At 45.7% G+C, this 19,275-nt stretch overlaps 1 protein-coding gene across 2 annotated transcripts; it reads left to right on the forward strand.

The window, feature by feature from the left end:
* The first annotated feature begins 37 nt into the window (after positions 1 to 37).
* CDK5RAP3 (CDK5 regulatory subunit associated protein 3) lies at positions 38 to 18,663 on the forward strand. 2 transcript variants are annotated; one of them, XM_083708787.1, is made up of 14 exons: positions 38 to 172; positions 1,525 to 1,570; positions 1,767 to 1,898; positions 2,162 to 2,262; positions 3,285 to 3,333; positions 4,623 to 4,801; positions 6,952 to 7,088; positions 8,116 to 8,260; positions 8,908 to 9,039; positions 10,448 to 10,529; positions 13,268 to 13,356; positions 14,789 to 14,994; positions 16,437 to 16,608; positions 18,370 to 18,663. In XM_083708787.1, the coding sequence occupies exons 1-14, from the start codon at positions 167 to 169 to the stop codon at positions 18,433 to 18,435; spliced, it is 1,542 nt and encodes a 513-aa protein (XP_083564913.1). In that variant the 5' UTR covers positions 38 to 166; the 3' UTR covers positions 18,436 to 18,663. The 2 variants fall into 2 exon arrangements, with proteins under 2 accessions (XP_083564913.1, XP_083564914.1); XM_083708788.1 differs by having other exon boundaries at positions 8,911 to 9,039.
* The last annotated feature ends 612 nt before the right edge of the window (positions 18,664 to 19,275 follow it).

Raw genomic sequence — 19,275 nt, forward strand, 5'->3', positions numbered from 1 at the left:
TTGTTACAGCTCCCTCATTTGGCTTCGCAAAACGGGTGGTCGTTGATTGGCTGCGGCGGGGCAGCCCTAATCCTGCGTCCGTGCCGATTGGCTGCGGGTGGCGCGGAAGGCCGGCGTTACGAAGAGGGGGGCCGGTAGCTCTTTCACATCGGACGCAGTAGAGACCATGCAGGTGGGAAAGACCATTTCATAAATAAAGCGGGGGAGAGGGGAGGGGGAGGCGTTGCTAAGCGACCAACGGCTTCGCGTGGTTGCCAGGATCCTCCCGTGGTTCCTTCCCGCGCGAGATTATCCCCGACTCCTTGATCCTTAGAAAATTCCCTTTTCCCAGACCCAGCCACCACACCCCTGTGCTTGTCTCCAGTATGAAAGGCACAGTCTCTTTCCCCTGGCAGCCCTTTCTCCTCATCCCAGGCGTGCAAGGAGTCTTGGGTGCAATTTCTTAGCATTTGGAGGAAATAAGAGTGCCTCTGGGTGCGTGCAGACTGCTGGACTCTGCACATGTTTAGAGGCATTCTCTTCTTTAAAAACAACAACTCCAGAGTTGAGCTCTACCTCAAATTATGCCACTGCCACTGACTTAAAAGACCTCACTAATTTGTAAACTAAGAAAATCTTTAATAAAGATACATATATTTTTTAAAAAAAGACCTCACTAGTTAGGGAGACACTCCTACCACCACCCCAACAAGTTCTGAAAAGCTTTCTTAGTTTTGTCCTACTAATCCTATTTATCTTGTACGTTATTCCAATCTGCACCCCAGTTTAATTATCCCCTCTACCCCAATATGATAACATTCCCTGTGCATATCGCAGAATGTGATGCTAATGACCCCATACCAAGATGAAGGTCCATGCTGCTTTGTGGAACTGAGTTGTGGGTAACTTACACCTGCCAGGAGCTATGCCTCAACGGCTTCCACATGCCAGGAAGATTTTGGACATCACATGGCAGGACAGAGTCTCAAGATGTGTTCTCCCAGTGGACACACATGTCCCATGTGTGTTTAAGAGAGTATTTTTCTAAATGCTAAGAATTCTCCATGTGAAAACACTATGAATGCATCGGCTGTATAAAATCTGAAGCATCTCTGCTTGTCTGAAAGTTAGGAGAGGATCCGATTCAAACTGCTGGTTTTGACCGGCCATGCCCTAAACTATTAGTACACGACACATCCATTCCTGTGTTCCACTGTCATCTCTTAGTCTACTAAAAGCAGTTTGGAATTATTGCAGTCTTCCTATGCATAACCATTCCAACCATTGTCTTTTTAAAGTTCTTTCATAACTGGAGCCAGGGTTAAGCAGGTATATGCTTATTTTAGATCAATATAATGTTTTAGTAAGTTAATATATAATTGCATACTGGTGCTTTTGGACTCTGGTTTTTATATTGTTACCTTCAACCGGGTCTCTAGATGGTGTGTGTGTTTATGTAGAAATTCAGCAAGTCAATAAAGTAGATGACTTCATCGGTCTTTTGTTTTCCTTGGGACTTCTCACTCTCTCTTTGTATTTCAACAGGACTATCAGAACTTGCCAATTGACATACAGACTAGCAAGCTGCTTGGTATGTCTCTTCTCAGTCATATCAAAAAGAAAAGAGGAGGGGAAATAGAGGGCGGCTCTGTCTTAATATTGCTGGGCGGTCACTTTTTAAAAGGCCGGATATTTATTTTAAAACCCTGCCCGTTACAGTGAAGTAGATTCCTTGGGATAGGAAGTGGCCCTCTCATGTGTTTAATGTGGCTGCTTCCCTTCTGTAGATTGGCTAGTGGACAGAAGACACTGTAGCCTAAAATGGCAAGGCCAGGTCCGCACCGTCCGAGAGAAGATTGTCTTGGCGATGCAAGACATGCCTGAAAATGAAGAGATCAAGCAGCTTCTCTCTGGTTCCTGTGAGTATTTGTGATAGCTAGCCATGGGGAAAAATTCGGAACATAGGAAAAAACCATATGCTCGGTAAGAGTTTCAGACAGGGAACATTCCAAGCCCTATCTGGATATGTGGTTCTTCTTCATTCAGATTTCTCAGCCCTGAGCACATCAAGTGCCTGGGATTTTCCTGGCCTTTTTAGGGGAAAGAAGATGAGACTCGCAAAAGAGTCATCAGAATCTCACAGTCCTCTTCTCTCTCTCTCTCTCTCTCTCTCTGATTGCAGATATTCACTATTTTCACTGCCAGCAGATTGTGGAAATCCTTAAGCGGACAGAAGCCTCCACGAAAAACATCTTTGGCCGTTATTCTTCTCAGCGTATGAAGGTGAGTGAGCATGGAGGGAAAGAGTTACATCTCTAGCCCCTCTTCCAAGGACCGTTCCTATGGGGTCTATGCAAGCTCTGCAGTGTGGATATCTGTGGAGACGGGGGGCGGGGAAAGAAAGCCTAGACCCAGGGGTAGTGCTACCCTACAGATGTTGGTGGACTACAGTTCCTGTCATCTCTACCATGCTGAACAATACAACACAACATGATGGCCAATAACAATGGCACTAAACACTATTTATAGACTAATACAAATGATCAGAAATTAGAACCAAAGTCTTGAAAACTTCTTCACCAGTCACGGTAGAAAAATTCAAAAGTTTGGTATATACAACCTGTCACCAAATTGCCGGAACAGAGTTTCCGGATAACCAATGTGTTTCGTTCTTACAAGTCTGGCTGATGAAGAATTGATCAAGATTGGCTGATGAAGCATTGAATGAAACACATTGGTTATCCGGAAACTCTGTTTTAGCAGTTTGGTGACAGATTGTATATATCAAACTTTTGAATTATTCTACTGCGACTGGTGAAGAAGATTTAGAGACTTTGGTTGTAATTTCTGATCATTTGTATTAGTCTATAAATAGTGTTTAGTGCCATTGTTATTGGCCATCGTGTTGTGTTATATTGTTCAGCTTGTCTATACTGCAACACAGGGGTCTGTTTACGGATCTTTACCATGCTGGCTGGGGCTGATGAGAGTTGACAGGTAAAGTGTGCGTATAAATGCATGTATTAATGGAAGCAACACACAAAATGCATTGAATTAGGAGAAGCTGCATTGTAAAAATGGGCATATTAGATAAGTCTGCTTACAAAAATGTGCATATTAGAAGAAATTGACACTAAAATGCTGATGAATTTTCATGGGGACCTCTTTTTTGGGGGGTGGGAATCACAAACTGATGTGGAAATGTAGAAAACTGAATTTACGATTAAAAAAAGAGAGAATGGAGAATTAACATATTCCCTAGTTCCTACTCATCCCCCCTCTCTTATTCTGTCTCATTTTCCCAGGACTGGCAAGAAATAATATCGCTGTATGAAAAGGATAACACCTACTTGGGTAAGACAACCTCCATGTGTGGTACAGAGACACACACACCATCTGGACATAGTGTGTGTCCATAGTGTGAGAAATAGCAATAACTCATTTCTGTGAGCAGTTTTCATTTTGGGTCCTTGTCAGTTTTGTACTTGAACTCTTCATACCACTAAATATCCTCAAAGTAGAACCATAACATTATATAGTTGTCCTCTAATCCAACTTCCTGCAATCCAGGAATCTCAGCATGTGGTTCCCCGTCCAGCTTGAAACCATATTGGACCCTGCTTAGCTTTACAAATATGCTAGCAGTTTTATTGCTGCACCACTAAGAGGTGCTACTATTTTAGTCTTCCTGCCAGGAAAGTAGCAAGTACCAGTAGCCACTTCTCTTTATAACAAGTGCGGGGAACCTGCAACTTCCAGGTGTTACTGGACTCCAACTCCCATCAGCCTCAGCCAACATGGCCAATGGTTAGCAATGATGGGAGTTGTAGTCCAGGAACTTCAGAAGGGCTGCAGGTACCCCCTCTTTGACTTCCTGGATCAGACCAAGGATCCGTTTAGCCTAGCACTCTGCCTTCCACAGTGTCGCAGCCAGATGGCCGTAGAAGGCTCACAAGCCAAGTACAATGCAGAGAGTCATTCCTTCTTTGTCACAGCACAGAAATGAAAAAGATTCGGAAGACTTGGAAAACAGCAAACTCAGGCTCTAGTTCTAATAATGACCAGCTGGAATGGAAAGGCAGCACAATGACCACATGCATACGCAATAGACAATCTTTACAGAATTCCTTCAAACCATAATAAGTACAAAATGAAATCTTCAGTCTCTTTAAATGAAGCAAGGAACCAGATTTTGTACAATGAAAGGCAAGCTGTCTTTCATCGTGCAAAGTCTGGTACCTCGCTTCATTTAAAGATTGTTTGTTGCGTATGTACATTGTCATCATGTTGCAACACAGGGGTTTGGAATGGAAAAGCATTCAAGGAGAGGAGAAGCCAAAACTTGCTGATCTCTTAGATCAGTGACCCTGATTCCCTTCTCTTCCTCCTCCTGCTACAGCCTGCTGTAATGATTGCAGTGAGGTGGCATTTGATGGCAGGAGAAGCCTGACGGAGCTGACATCTCAGCAGAAATGAAAGTGGCTCTGCTTCTCTGCTGAAGCCTGATGTACTGGATAAAGCTTGTCCGTTACAAATGGGGTGCAGGATTTTACAGGGTGCGAGTTAAGCTGCGGTGAGCTACCCTAGATCCGCTAAAATGTACACGTAACACTCAACCTGTGGTGTCTTTTCTTCTTCTGCAGTAGAACTGGCCAGCCTCCTGGTGCGGAATGTCAGCTACGAGATCCCATCGCTCAAGAAGCAGATCAGCAAGTGCCAACAACTGCAGCAGGAATATAGCCGCAAGGAGGAGGAGTGCCAGCTGGCGGCCGCCGAGACGAGGGAGCGCTTCTACAGCTCCTGCAAGCAGTATGGCATTACGGTACAGAGCGCGCCTCTCCCTCAAGTCTCACCACTCTTAATCGCTTTTGCGATTAATGGCAGAATGCCAGTCCTGGCCAGAGCTATGGAAGTGTCCCTCAAACCTTTTTTGCTGCCTGAACGATCAGGAGCAGCCTCTGGAGTCAGCATGGATGAGTATCTTGCAAAGGTGCACAGCTCAACATGTGGACATGTGGCCCCAAGCCATTTCCTGGCTGGCAAATCTGAATGGTTTGTGGTTAAACCCAGCCCGGTTTTGCAGCCAGCGCTGTCCAGGCGTTCTGTCAAAATAACCCGTTCTGTGCCTTGAAGCTTCAAATACTGCATTGAAAATGAACAATACTAAACAAAATCAGTGCAGGTGTGATTGTTCTGTGATACTTTCCTCAATTTGCCTCATTCATTCAGACTCAGTAGTGCCTAAACTATTTTAACTGGAGATGTTAGAAGAGATATGATGGCAAGAGGGAGGCTGGGCTTACTCTGAAACAGGCCTTAGGCCTGAAACTCATTCTCAGCCCTAGCAGAGAATGGAAGGATGTAAAGAAGGCTATGTTTCTGAGTGCCTTTTTTCTCATCACTTGGTGGCCATTGCAAGACCCTGCAGATCTGGGTTTAAGGAGAACGACTTCCAGGTTACGGAGCGTTACTTCCAGGAACCTTTGAGTATCTCTGCTCCTATCGAGAAGGAATAGAGGGGATTCATAGGTAATAAATAGGAATATAAATTCTAGCCCTCAAATGCTGAAGCATCAGGTAGACATTGCCTGTTTTCAGATATATTTTGCCAACATAACGGCTAGGAAATTGCTTTTCAACAATCCAGACCAAGCAGAATTATGCTGTGCACAGAATCTCAAATGATTAACAGCACCGTCTTTCAATTTCTCCCAGCACTTCCATGCTCAGCCATCTAGCATATATTTTCCTCTCTGCATTGTACTGCTTTATTGGTCTGTTGTTTTGCTTCATATTATTGAGATTTTGGACTTCCGGTTCTTTTTTTTTAAGCAAGTTTCTATACTTTTTGGATAAAAATATGGAAATGTGTGGGCAGATTCAGAAGAAAGCTCTGAAACCTTCCGGGGGCTTGGACAGACTTTCTCTTCTGTAACAAAAAGATTTGTAGCACCATAGAGACTAAGAAATGTATTATGGTATAAGCTCTTGTGAACCAGAGCCCACTACATCTAATACAAGCCTTTTGGGCTTGCCAATCAGAAGGTTGGCGGTTTGAATCCCTGTAACGGAGTGAGCTCCCATTGTTCTGTCCCAGCTCCTGCCAACCTAGCGGTTCGAAAGCATCCCAGTGCAAGTAGATAAATAGGTTCCAATGTGGCAGGAAGTTAAAGGCGTTTCCATGCGCTCTGGTTTCCGTCACAGTGTCCCATTGTGCCAGAAGCAGTTTATTCATGCTGGCCACATGACCCGGAAAGCTGTCTGTGGACAAATGCTGGCTCCCTCGGCCTGAAAGTGAGATGGGCGCCACACTCCATAATCACCTTTGACTGAACTTAACCATCCAGGGGTCCTTTCCCTTTTTAAAAAATTTACATCTGATGAATGGAGTGTGATCCTCAGTTGTCAGTTATAGATACACATTGATTTAAAGTGGGGCAGGGAAAAGGGTGAATGTAAAGATTGCAGTTTAAGTGGCAGTGGGATGCAGAAATATAGTCTGTGTCAATTCAGCTAGAGCTTAAAAAGGTAAAGGGACCCCTGACCATTAGGTCCAGTCGTGACCAACTCTGGGGTTGCGGCGCTCATCTCGTTTTATTGGCTGAGGGAGCCGGCGTACAGCTTCCGGGTCATGTGGCCAGCATGACTAAGCCACTTCTGGCGAACCAGAGCAGCGCATGGAAATGCCGTTTACCTTCCCGCCGGAGCGGTTCCTATTTATCTACTTGCACTTTGACGTGCTTTCAAACTGCTAGGTTGGCAGGAGCAGGGACTGAGCAACGGGAGCTCATCCTGTTGCGGGGATTCAAACCGCCGACCTTCTGATTGGCAAGTCCTAGGCTCTGTGGTTTAACCCACAGCGCCACCCTCATCCCCAATTAGAGCTTAAATGTATGCAAAATGATCCTTCACAGCAGCAGTAATTTGTGAGAACACTATCATATTGAACAGTGTCTGACTGGTTTTTTCCAGGGGGACGATGTACGCCAGGAGCTTCTGGCTTTGGTGAAAGACCTGCCATCAGAGCTTGATGAGACTGGGGCTGGTGCCAAGGGGCTTTTGGAAGCCATCAACCTATACCAGGCCTGTGTGCAGTTTGTGTGCGACAGGTAGGGGCTAGTAAGCTGAGAGGGTTCTAGAATTCCCTCTTTTTTTTGCTTTGCTTTGCTGTCCTGTGGGTGTGACAGGTGTGCAGTCCCCAGAATCTTTGGTTTAGAAGGATCTGAGAATGCAGGATTGTGAAGGAGTGCTGCCTGAACCCTTGAATTGCAGCTGCTGGTTGGAGTAGACAGCACTGGGCTCAGTGGACCAATTGGGGTGACTCACTAGGGCAACATCAAAGCATCCAGGACATGTAACAGGCAGGGGTGGGGGAGAACTTTTCTCCTGGCTGCATTCCCTCAGGGGTCATGGGCCACATGGCTGTGGTGGGTGGGGTCAAAGCCCAAAGTGGGCGGAGCCCAGAGCCAAAGGTGGGTGGGATCTGCAACCTTGCAGGATTCCATAGCAATTGATCTCTGCCACCATCTTCTATGCAGGGCTGCTTTCAGTTTGCAAGCATAGGCAGCCACCGATTTAGGCGTTAACCAAATGACTCACGATTGTGCACACGGCACCAAACCTGGAAGTAGCCCTCAAATGCCACAAAGACATGACAAAAAAGGTTGTGTGTATTTGAAACTGTGGGCAGTGTTAAGATAAATTCAACAGTGTGAATAAGTTTTGATGGGTGTAATAATGGAATAGTGAATGGTTTAGTTTATATAAAATATGTAGGGATTTATGTTTTGCAAAATGAACTGTGGAAAGAGAAGAAGGGAAGTCATTGATATTTTAAGGTTGCTTGAATGAATCTTCTAAAACGTAAAACAGAAAATATAATAAAAATTATGGAAGAAATAATAATAAAGACGTCACAAACAAGAGGTGGAGCAGGCTTACGAGTGCTCCGCCGATGGACACAGGGGTCTGGAACATAACCCCCGTGCAAAACGAGGATTACCTGTATTCCCAAGAGTCAAGAGATATTCTCTAATTTGCTAACAGCAGCAAGTTGCAGTCACTATAAGGCAGTGTTGAGCCCAGGGACAGACATCTTGACTGCCTGCATTTGCTTGCTGATCTCTTGCCTTCCAGTTCCGCAGAGCAGGTTGTCCCCTTACTGAGGCACGTGCAGGCTTTGGGCAACACCACTGTGTATGAGTGGAGGCGAGGGGTGAAGCCAACCGCAGTGGAGCGGCCAAAGGCTGTGGAAGTGAAGGAAGCCGTCGAGGAGGATGCGGTATGTCCATTTGGGGAAGGGGGTCAAAGTGGGTGCGGTGGGATGTAAACAATTTGTATCCCTCTGCCAGCGGGTAAAGGTAATTAACAGAGGGCTTGTCCAACCCACTGCTTGCTTTGGACGGCAAAAATACAGTGCTAGTGTGCCTAGGTAGGGAGCATTCTGACTACAGAATAGTGTCAGCCTGACCCCACACATTTGGGAGTAAGCATAAAAAGGTAAAGGGACCCCTGACCATTAGGTCCAGTCGTGACCGACTCTGGGGTTGCGGCGCTCATCTCGCTTTATTGGCCGAGGGAGCCGGCGTACAGCTTCCGGGTCATGTGGCCAGCATGACTAAGCCGCTTCTGGCGAACCAGAGCAGCGCACGGAAACGCCGTTTACTTTCCCGCCGGAGTGATACCTATTTATCTACTTGCACTTTGACGTGCTTTCGAACTGCTATGTTGGCAGGAGCAGGGACCAAGCAATGGGAGCTCACCCCGTCGCAGGGATTCGAACCACCAACCTTCTGATCGGCAAGTCCTAGGCTCTGTGGTTTAACCCACAGCGCCACCCACGTCCCTGGGGGCTAAGCATAGGAATGAACAAATTGCTTTATTGGATCAGGCAAAATGCCGCCTAGTCAGGATTGTGTTTTCTGTCAGCAGATTGACTGGGGCGACTTTGGAGACGGAGCAGAGTCGGCGCCTGTCCCTGAAGTGGTTGATTATGGGATCTCCGTTGGAGAAGGAAGTGAGGAGATAGACTGGGGTATTTCTCTGGAGTCAGATGCCCAAGTGAGTGTCTACCATATCTGCCTGCCTCTATATGCAGACAGCGCTTGCATGCAGTTTGATTGTACATGTACCGGGCACTGTGGAGACGAGCAGCTACAGTGCTATGATATTGTTATGTGTCACCCCAATCTCTTATCGGTGAGAGGCTTCAGGGGTGCCTGCACTTTACTCAGGGCTCAGTTTCCTTGGAATGAAGGTCAGTGGAGACTGTGGTGTCTTTAGGATATATGGTTTAATTGACACATTTCTACTACCTGAGCATAGGATGGAGGGGCTCACAGCATTATCACTCCCATAGAACGTAGGTTTCAAAGGTGGGAGTCCCAAAGTCCAGCACAGAGCACGGCATATATCCATCTCTGCAACTTTCTAACATCCAGTTTCGACTCATGCACACTATTGTTTTGTATAATTTTGTTAAATTCCTTGTACACAGCTTGTACAATGACAATAAAGGTATTATTATTATTATATGGCAACTAGGTGAGGGATGTTGGGGAAGTCTCACCCATTTGTCCTATGGCACAAAGCAACTTCTTTGGATCTGCTAAATTGTGGTACTTAACTAACCAGCTGAAGCCATCTGCTTGACAGAGGAACTGGTTTGGCAATCTTCCTCTTATGCATTCTACCCTCACAGATACAGGGTCCCCCAAACTGGAAGGGACTCGGGGTATCGTCCAGACTGACCCCTCACAACAATAGTTTATAACCATTACAGTGGAACCTCTACTTACGGACGTAATCAGTTCCAGAAGTCCGTCTGTAAGTCGATCCAGGTCGCTGGTAGAAGCACCGTTGTGTGCAGTGGCATAGCGTGGGGGGTGCAGGGGGGGCCGGCCGCACCAGGCGCAACATCTGGGGTTAGGGTTAGGGGGCGCAAATCCTCAGGTTAGGGGTCGCAAATTACTTGCTTTGCCCCGGGTGCTGACAACCCACGCTACGCCACTCGTTGTGTGCAGGTGCATTCGGCGACGGCATGCGTTTGCGCATGTGCAGACGGCGGCAGCCACTTCTGCGCATACACAAACGGCAGAAGCCGCTTCTGTGTGTGCGTGAATCACAGCAAACCCGGTATTTACTTCCGGGTTTGCCGTGGTCGCAACTTGGATCGGGACCAAGTAGAGGCGGTCGTAAGTAGAGGTTCTACTGTATAAGTCAATAACATATTTTTAAGACGCTCCTTTGCAAATGTATGGACCAGAAACCTCACACACACACAGACACACACACACACACACACACACACACACACACACACACACAGAAATAGAAAGAGAGAGAGAGAGAGAAAGAGAAGAAGACTTTGGCCTGCCTGTTTGACATACTGTCATATATCATGATCACAACTGTCCTGACTTCAGGCATCCATGCAGATACTAGTCACTGAACTATTCCCCTTCTACAGGAGAGCAGCACTGCAGCCATAGACTGGGGAGATGGGAGTGATGATGCAGCTCAGATCGTGGTGTTGGAGGCTGGCAGTGAGGGTAAGCACCTCTAGCGCCCCCTTTCTGGAAGGAGGTGAATATGCACACATGCTAAAAAGGGCTGGGGTGAAATTTGTCAGGAAACAAGGCTAAAAGTCTGATAATGAGCTGCTTGAGGCAACTGGAAAAGCGGACTCCATCTCAGGACTCCTGCAGGACGTGGCAAGTAAAACTTGTTGATTTGTAAAAAGAGAGTTTCTGGGGATCAGGTCTGTCTGGAAGCCACACCTCTTGGCACAGAGTCCCTGCTCGTTGACCCACTGATTCTCCTCTAGAAATACCCTCTAGTCCTGGCTTCCTCAAACTTGGCACTCCAGAGGTTTTTGGCCTACAACTCCCATGATCCCTAGCTAGCAGCACCAGTGGTCAGGGATGATGGGAATTGTAGTCTCAAAACATCTGGAGGGCCGAGGTTGCGGAAGCCTGATCTAGTCCATATTAAGTGTTTCTACCTCCATCTCCAAACTGCTCTCTAAAGTGGAAGCAAGTGTGAGCAAGGGGGAAAACAGCAAACCATGAGGGCAGCTGTGGGAGGGGTTAAGTTTCTCTCCCTTCAGCAGTTCCTCCTTGGCAAATAAATATAACAGGTTGTTTTGTCCTGAGTCAGAGGGAGTGGGGGAAAAGGGGAACAAAGCATACACAAGAGGGCGCTGTTGGATATGTGTTTTCTGCTCCTGCAATGGGATTCTTGCACGCAAGCCAGCCTGTGTTCACCCCAATATACTCTTCCCTCGTTGTATTTGTTTGATTTCTTTTTTTTCCAGTTGTCCTTTGTTGTCTTAGTAGTTCCCCTCCCTGTGCATTAGCGGTCCTGACACCTACCAGTTGGTACCAGTTATACTCTCAGGCAGGCCATTGTCCTAGCTCCAAACAGTGGACTGCAGCATCATCCCTGTTTGCAACTAGGTTTTCTTTTGCAAGCATATTGAAGCTGACCATCTAAAGAGAATGGCAGATGAAATTATTTGAATATGTGGAATTGGCGAAGATGACAGCGGAAATTAGGTATCAGCCAAACCAAAAGTTTAACAAGGAATGGGATGTTTGCAGAATGTATTTGAAAGGACATTGTTCCCACATGAAATCTTTAACATGCTTCGATTAACTATCGCAATATAATAGCTTATGTTAGAAATATACAATTAAAAAAATAGTTCATTCTAAGTCAAACATTATATAATAGGCAGTTACTAAGGAATCAGAGGACCCATGTTGAGGTTGATGGAAGTCACAACATAAAGAAGAAACTGATCTTATGTTTATGTAACAATTTTTTTTTTTGTATTGGATGTTTTGTTTATTTTTTGTTTTTGTTTGTTTTGTATAGTGTTGTTTGGATGTTATAAATAAAACTAATAAAGAGTAATTGAAAAAATAAAACGTTGACATTTTAAAACGAGAAAACTGAAAGGATTGGAGGCTGCTGGAGGCTGGATTCTGGATTCTGATTTATATTATTCTGATTCTGTTTTAAATGAGGCAATTCCTCATAGCAAGGGAGGAAGAATCTGTGCAGAGGCCCACTTGCAAGTGCATCTGTTGTTGTATAGTTTGCCTCTTGAAATGGCAGCCTGGCTTGGCTTGGGATTTGGCACTCCTGCCTGCCTGTTGTAGGTGGGGAAATCAAAGGCAAGATTGGCGAGTCAGTTCACCTTCTGAGTTGGTGCATCAGTCCCAAAGGACTTTGCCAGGAAGTTAATACTTTTCAAATTTGGCACTGACTTTCTCAGGATAAAGTCTGGAAGTTGAGTCTGAGTTAATGGTACTACCCAGGATCAGGTAAAGACTGCAGCAGCTCTTTCTAGTAGGTCCTGGGACATGCAGGGGCGGGGAATAAGGGAGATAGCTGACAAAAGTCTCCACATCCCATGCTTCCAGGCCCAGAATTTTCAGATGCACCCCTGACTTGTGGAACATAGGTGCAAGGATGGTTCAAGGCAGTTGTTGCAAGTAAGAACCGAAAGCAACTCGCTGGTGTGCTGCCTTGCCCTGATACATGGATAAATCCTTGCTGCTGTATAAAATGCTGCCCCGTTGTTACTTAAGAATTGGACCCTTAGGAGAGCATCTTCCCTATGACAACCTGGGATTGCCTGTTACAAAAGAACTAACAAAATCAAAGTTCTGCATTTTAAACCTAGTTCTTGTGCCAAGGAAAGCTAGATTCTGCAACCTATACAAATGGTGCAGAATTAAGCATATTTGCATGTATTATTTGCTTAATCTTGCATCATTTCCTCTTGGTTTTTTTCCCCTGGCTGTTGAGAGTGGAAAGAACTCTGTGGTCTACTGAAGTCTAGCTCATCTCACTGGCCTTGTGGTTTCTGAGATATACCAGGTGTTTCGCAAAATTTCCAGTTGGGTTTTGTAGCTATAAGGGCTGGCTGGCTGGTTGTGTTTTTGTTTTGAGATGAAGGCTGCAATTCTCAGGATGGAGGATTCTGCGTCCATCACCAAGTCCCCTCCTTGTGCTGCATTTCCCATTTGCAAATCCTGCTGACGGTGTGGAACAGTATTAAATTGTAACATCATCTGATTTTTAGCCTTGTTTCCCAACAAGTTTGGCCCCGACTTTCAGAATGGGGTCTTTCCATTCTATCTCTATAGGGTAGGAGTAGAAAAGTAAAGGAGAAGCTGAATTGTTGCTTTAGAACTTGATACTCATATGTAAATGAAGTCTATGAAATTTATTTATAAATGAAATCTACTTTTCTTCCCCCTCTGTTCTCTGCATCCAGCCCCAGAGGGAATTGCACGAGGACCTGATGCTCTCACCGTCCTCGAGACCCCAGAGACCAGGAATCAGTTCATTGATGAGCTCATGGAGGTAACCAGAGCTTATGCAGTGCTAATTTTAAAACCAGGGAGTCTCTGTCACTTAAAATGTTGTTTGACTCCAGCTTCCAGAGGTGCTGAACCCCAGTGCTGAGCCAAAGGCCTGTCAGCTGGGAGATGCCCCCTAAGCCAGGAGGCCAAGAGACAGATTCCTCTGAAGAAGTGGCCCTCTTTACACCAGGGACCTTGCTGTCTCCGGCACAGGCAATGCATGGCAGGACTGGCTGAGAGAGGATGCAGAGCTAGGTTGCAGGCCATGGGACTCCCCCTTTAAGGCTCTCCATTCCGCAGGAAAGATGAAAAGCTTAGGAAGGATAGTTTGGCCAAGTACGGTAATTCGCCTGTGTGGAGTTATCCATGGTCCTGAAATTTAAGCCTGTCTCTATCTGCCAAGTGACTCTCAGGCATCAGTTGTGCCCCATGTTCAGGGCAGGACAGCTGCATCCGATCTCATGTGATTTTGAATACAGTCGTACTTTGGAAGCCGAATGCCTTGCAAGTCAAAACGTTTTGGCTCCCGAGCGCCACAAACCCGGAAGTGAGTGTTTCGGTTTGTGAATGTTCTTTGGAAGCCGAACATCCGACCACAGCTTCCGCGGCTTACGATTGTGTGCAGGAAGCTCCTGCAGCCAGTCAGAAGCCACACCTTAGTTATCGAGCATTTTGGAAGTCGGACAGACTTCCTGGAAGGATTCCATTTGGCTTCCAAGGTACGACTGTGCATCTCAGTCCTCTGGCACATCACTTCTAAGACTTGTCTGGCACGGTGGGAGCAGGGTAGAGATAACAAGACCCATGAAACACAAGTGGTTAATTTCTAAAATGAGATGTCCTGGAGCTCAAGCTTGGGTGGTGCCATCTGAGCTGGAAACTGGGAAATGAATGGGAGCTAGCTGGCCTTCAAAGACAAAGGTAGTTTTCTGCACATAGGATCGTAGAATTTTAGATATGGAAGAGACCCCGAGGGTCATCTAGTCCAACCCCCTGCAATACAGGAACCTCAATTAAAGCATCCATGACAGGAAGCCATCCAATCTCTGCTTAAAAATCTCCAGTGAGGAGGAGTCCACCACCTTCTGAGGGAGTTTGTTCCACTGTCCAACAGCTCTTATTCCCTGATGTTTCTTCCTGATGTTTAGTCGGAATCTCCTTTCTTGTAACTTGAATCCATTGGTCATGTAGATGTATAAAGGTGTTCTTCTTTATTGCTATACATATTCCAGAATCGAGTCTTGGCTCTGTAAAGAGCCTTGATACCTAGTAGGATTTGGTTCAGATGAATCCCTGAGAACTGTCGGCCGTTGTGACCTCCCCACTGCCTTCGTCTTTGTTTTGAAATTGAAGGCTTTTTGGCAGGCAAGTGTTTGTGCCCTGCTTTCTCACTGCCCTATGTCTCCTCCTGTCCCTCCCTCACCCACCAAAAGCTGGAGATATTCCTTTCCCAGCGCATTGCTGAGACAAGCGAAGAGGCGGACATCCTAGCTGTGAGCCAGTTCCAACTAGCGCCAGCCATTCTGCAAGACCAGACCAAAGAGAAGTTGGAGGCCATGGTTGCAGTCATCCACAATCTTCTTGGCCGGTTGACCAGCTTGAGAATGCAGCATCTTTTCATGATCCTTGCCTCCCCGAGGTTGGTGAACGTCTCCTTCCTACATAACTCCTCCCCTTGGGTCAGACCCTCCCTTTCGTAGCACACACAAGAAACCCTTTCTTACTCTTGACGGGCTGTAAAGCAGACAGATTTCTTTTTGTCTCCGGTCCTGACCGTAACTGTGCCAGTTATTTGTATAACGTCATTCTTGTTTATAAGACCCAATAAATAAAAAATTAAAAAAGGAAAAACCAGTTCAGGGCCCAAGATTAATCCCCCTTGGGTTGAAATGGAGGAGCGACAAGGAGAAGATAGGTTGGAAGACATGGAACGGGGATTTCAGTGGTATGGGGCTTGTCTTAGGGAAAACACAATTTTGTAGTGCGGTTGAAAGTTGGAATTGGACATTGTTGGGAAAAACCATTCAGGGCTCTGGTGTTTTATTACTGGAGTTTCTGTGACCTGCATGGTCTCGTGGGTCTTTTTAAAAGTCCTTCATGGGGAAGGTTTCATTCTACGTTTTTGGTGGGAGAGGGGAGGTTTCATTGTTTTGATTTGGTGCATCTAAAATGCATAACAGCCTGTCTTGATCCACTCCTATCTGTGTGCGTTTGCCACACATTAGACAACAGAAGACGCTATATTTGTGTGAGAATCTTTGCACTGCGGCACACCCTCTTCCCTTTGAATCGGCTTCTTACACTTCTGCTCATCTGCTAAAGCACAGTCTGGAGGCAGTACTTTGCCGAGAGTCCTTTTTAAAGAGGAAAACATGCTAGAAGGGAAATAAGTTCCATTTGGTCAAGTGGGGCTGAGTGTTCATGTAAACGTACTTGCTTGGTGTTGGAGGTTGAGCCAGATGTTCTTTTCAGTCCGATGCCAATCCTGTGACACCAGAATCTCTGAGTAGGATCAACATGTGCAACATGTACAACATGTCCTAATTGCTAAAAACTGGAAAAAAGAAACTGTGCCAGCAAAAAGGGAATGGCAAGACAAACTGTTAGATTATATTGAACTGGCTAGATTAACAGAGGCAATTAGAGATCACACTGGACAAGAGTTTCAAAAAGCATGGGGGGAAATGCAGAGAATACTTCACAAAACAGTGCCCAAAAATACATACCTGGACTTGTTTCGATTAATGTCTGCAGGGGACATTGTGGATACTTAAGTTATAATTAGAAAAATCTTAATAATAATGCATAAAGGAAACAGTTTATAAGAAGTAAAAAAGGAGGCAGGTACATGATAAAGGAAGTCTTTTATTTGGTTGTTTGTATTATTGTATGTTATGCTCACTGCATGTTATGTTCACGTTTAATGAGGGTGGATTTCTGTATTGGGGGGGTGGCAGGGTTTATGTTTTGTTGTAAATAAAATTCCAATGAAAAACAAAACAAAAATATGTTCAGTGCTTGAGGACTGCAGTGGACAAGAGTTTGCTTGAAGGCTTTTCATGGGATTCTCTTGGGCTTCAGATATGTGGACCGCGTGACCGAGCTCCTCCGCCAGAAGTTGAAGCAGGCGGACCTCCTCCTCCTGAAGAAGGATCTGATGGTTCAGAAGCGGCAGGAGGCACTGGAAGAGCAGGCCAGCCTGGAGCCAAAACTTGACATTCTTGTGGAGAAAACCAGAGAGTTGCAGAAGCTGGTGAGTGCAATGGAGGGCACAAAGAGTGGGGGGGGGGGTTCCCACCTCCAAGTCCAGCTGCGCTAAGTCCTGTAGGCCACTTCCATTTCAGAGGCACCAGAACACACGGTGCCTGCTGACTGAGTGCGATCCAATGCTGTTGTAAATTGCCTTGGATCAAACCCACAGTGGACTGCATGTGGAGGGTGGGGTAAATATGAGCAAATATCACCCAGAGTTTGCAGGGAAGAACTGCAGGTAGGATTTTGCGTGGTCTGGGAGTTGGGCTTAAGTGGTCTACAAGGCTCTTCTCCATCCATGCCATTCTCCATGTGTAACCTGCCAGGTTCATTTATTTTTCTTAAGAAAACATGGTTTCAGTTTGAATCAAAAGACGGGGGGTGGAGGGAGCAAGGCTTCTGCTATATATATATTATTTTATTGAAGTTCACAATAAATCTGCAATAACCAATAGGTTTACAATGCTGTAAGAAAATAGCCAACTTAAACAAAGTACACTAAACGGATATCAACATACAACTGTACATTTCCATTGTATTTACTATACTGTTAGATCTGAGAAAAAATACAAATTTCTCCATAAATTTATTTGGTTGATTTGCTCATATTCTCCTATAATGGGTTGGTATTATTATTATTATCATCATCATCATCATCATCACTACTACCACTACTATTATATTTAAATTTGTATACTGCCCTATACTCGCAGGTCTCAGGGTGGTTCATTTGCACCAAAGTCTAAATCTTTTCATGCTCCCCCCCCCGCCCCCAGTTCTTGGCTACTATTATTTTTGCTGCACAAATCAAACTGGTTACCGCATCTTGATCACTGTCTGTGATAACATCTTGTAAGCTCTCGTGCTGTTTTTTAAATCTGAAAATGTATTTATTTTGCACAAATTATCCCTTCGGGACACAGCTATAGTACAACCAAAGCTGGGAGCCACGTTCAGCTGAAGGACAACCCACTTAACGGCTTGCTTTTAAAGACTTGCGGTTCCTGAACATTCACCTGGCAACAAGCATGTGGTCTAATGTGGGAAATGGACCACTATAGATGTAAATCAGTAACTCCCAGCCTGGGTACCTGCGTACCCTCTATAGATCAAAGCAGGAAGGGTTGGTGGGTTTGAAGATCTGTGCAAACTACAACTTCACTTTTCTCAGGTGTGAAGGTGCCCAAGGAATAGCTTCCACGTTCCCTCTAGGGCTGTGTGCAACTGCAGTACTGGCATGGAATTACAGCATTCAGTGCACAGTTCTTAAAAACCTCTCTCGCTCTTTCTTTTTTGATAAAAAAATAAAACGAGTTTCTAGAACTTGCGGCTACGCTATAAACTTGAAACTAATAAGGGTGATATCTGGGGTTATCCCAGAAGAGGAGAAGTAGTAGTTTGGATTTGATATCCCACTTGATCACTACCCTGAGGAGTCTTAAAGCAGCTAACAATCTCTTTTTCCCTTTCTCCCCCACAACAAACACTCTGTGAGGCGAGTGAGGCTGAGAGACTTCAGAGAAGTGTGACTAGCCCAAGGTCACCCAACAGCTGCATGTGGAGGAGCAGGGAAGCGAACCCGGTTCACCAGATTACGAGTCTACCGCTCTTAACCACTACACCACACTGATTCCCACCACCAGCAATTTATTAATATTTTCCAATAACGGGACAGTCACACAAAAGCTGTGTTTCCTTTTGGTATATTTTTCTGCAGTTTGGCTTTGGGGGGGCCACTGACAATGGGTATTCTGTCTTTCAGATTGAAGCAGACATCTCTAAACGGTACAACGAGCGACCTGTGAACCTGATGGGTGCCTTGGTCTGACTCCTTCTCCCCACACGCAAAATACACCTTGGACGTCCCTTGTGTGGTTGCAGCAGATGGCGTCAACCACACACCCACAACCAAAGGGAAGGGAAGCCAGTTGGTCTTCAGATTCCAGGAGCAAGGGGCGGCTGGTTGGGACGGCTTCCTGGACTTGTCCTGCATAGAGCTTTTCATGCTTATTAGCAGATCCCTGATGGATAAATAAAGCTGCTGTCTCTGTTCCAATTCCGGTGGTAATTCCGGTGGCCAAGGAAGGTACAAGATTCCCCAGAGACACACCCCATCTTAAACCTTTCCGTACACCCCAAGGAAACCAACTGCACCCACTAATCTGGTAACAGTAACCCCGGGCATGGCACTGCGGTCGTGGATCTTTGCTTGGCCTTGGGATAGACACTGCAGCTGTAGGAGAAACCTCAACACTGGCGAGTTGCACACACTGTCCCTTTCACAGGATTCATCAAACTGTAGAGGGACTACGAGTGTCATCTATTCCAACTTCCTGCAATGCAGGAATCTTTCGCTCGAACCCACAACTCTCAGATTAAGAATCTCATGATCTACTGACAAAAGCTGAGGAACCTTTTTTTTTTCAGTTTGAGGGCCTGATTCCCTTCTGGGCAACGTTCCAGGGGCCACATGACAGTGGTGAGGCAGTGCATCAGCAAGAGTAGGTGGAGCAAGGGATGTAAGTTTTGTGGAAATGTTCAGGGTGGCAGGAGAGGATATATGGTTTATTAATATCCCTCCTAACTTGCGCTAGCAAGGTCCTTTACTTACCAGAGTTTACATTCTCCTTCTCACGCACAGCAGATAACTGGTTGCAGGCTCGTGTGA

This window comes from Podarcis gaigeae (assembly GCF_964106915.1).
Source record: "Podarcis gaigeae genome assembly, chromosome: 13".
Lineage (NCBI taxonomy): Eukaryota > Metazoa > Chordata > Lepidosauria > Squamata > Lacertidae > Podarcis > Podarcis gaigeae.

What these genes read in the sequence shown, in the direction of transcription:
- CDK5RAP3 (XM_083708787.1), top strand. An exon ending in GTGCAGTTTGTGTGCGACAG is followed by an intron (nt 7,089 to 8,115) that starts GTAGGGGCTAGT and finishes CTTGCCTTCCAG; the next exon opens with TTCCGCAGAGCAGGTTGTCC. An exon ending in GTTGGAGGCTGGCAGTGAGG is followed by an intron (nt 10,530 to 13,267) that starts GTAAGCACCTCT and finishes CTCTGCATCCAG; the next exon opens with CCCCAGAGGGAATTGCACGA.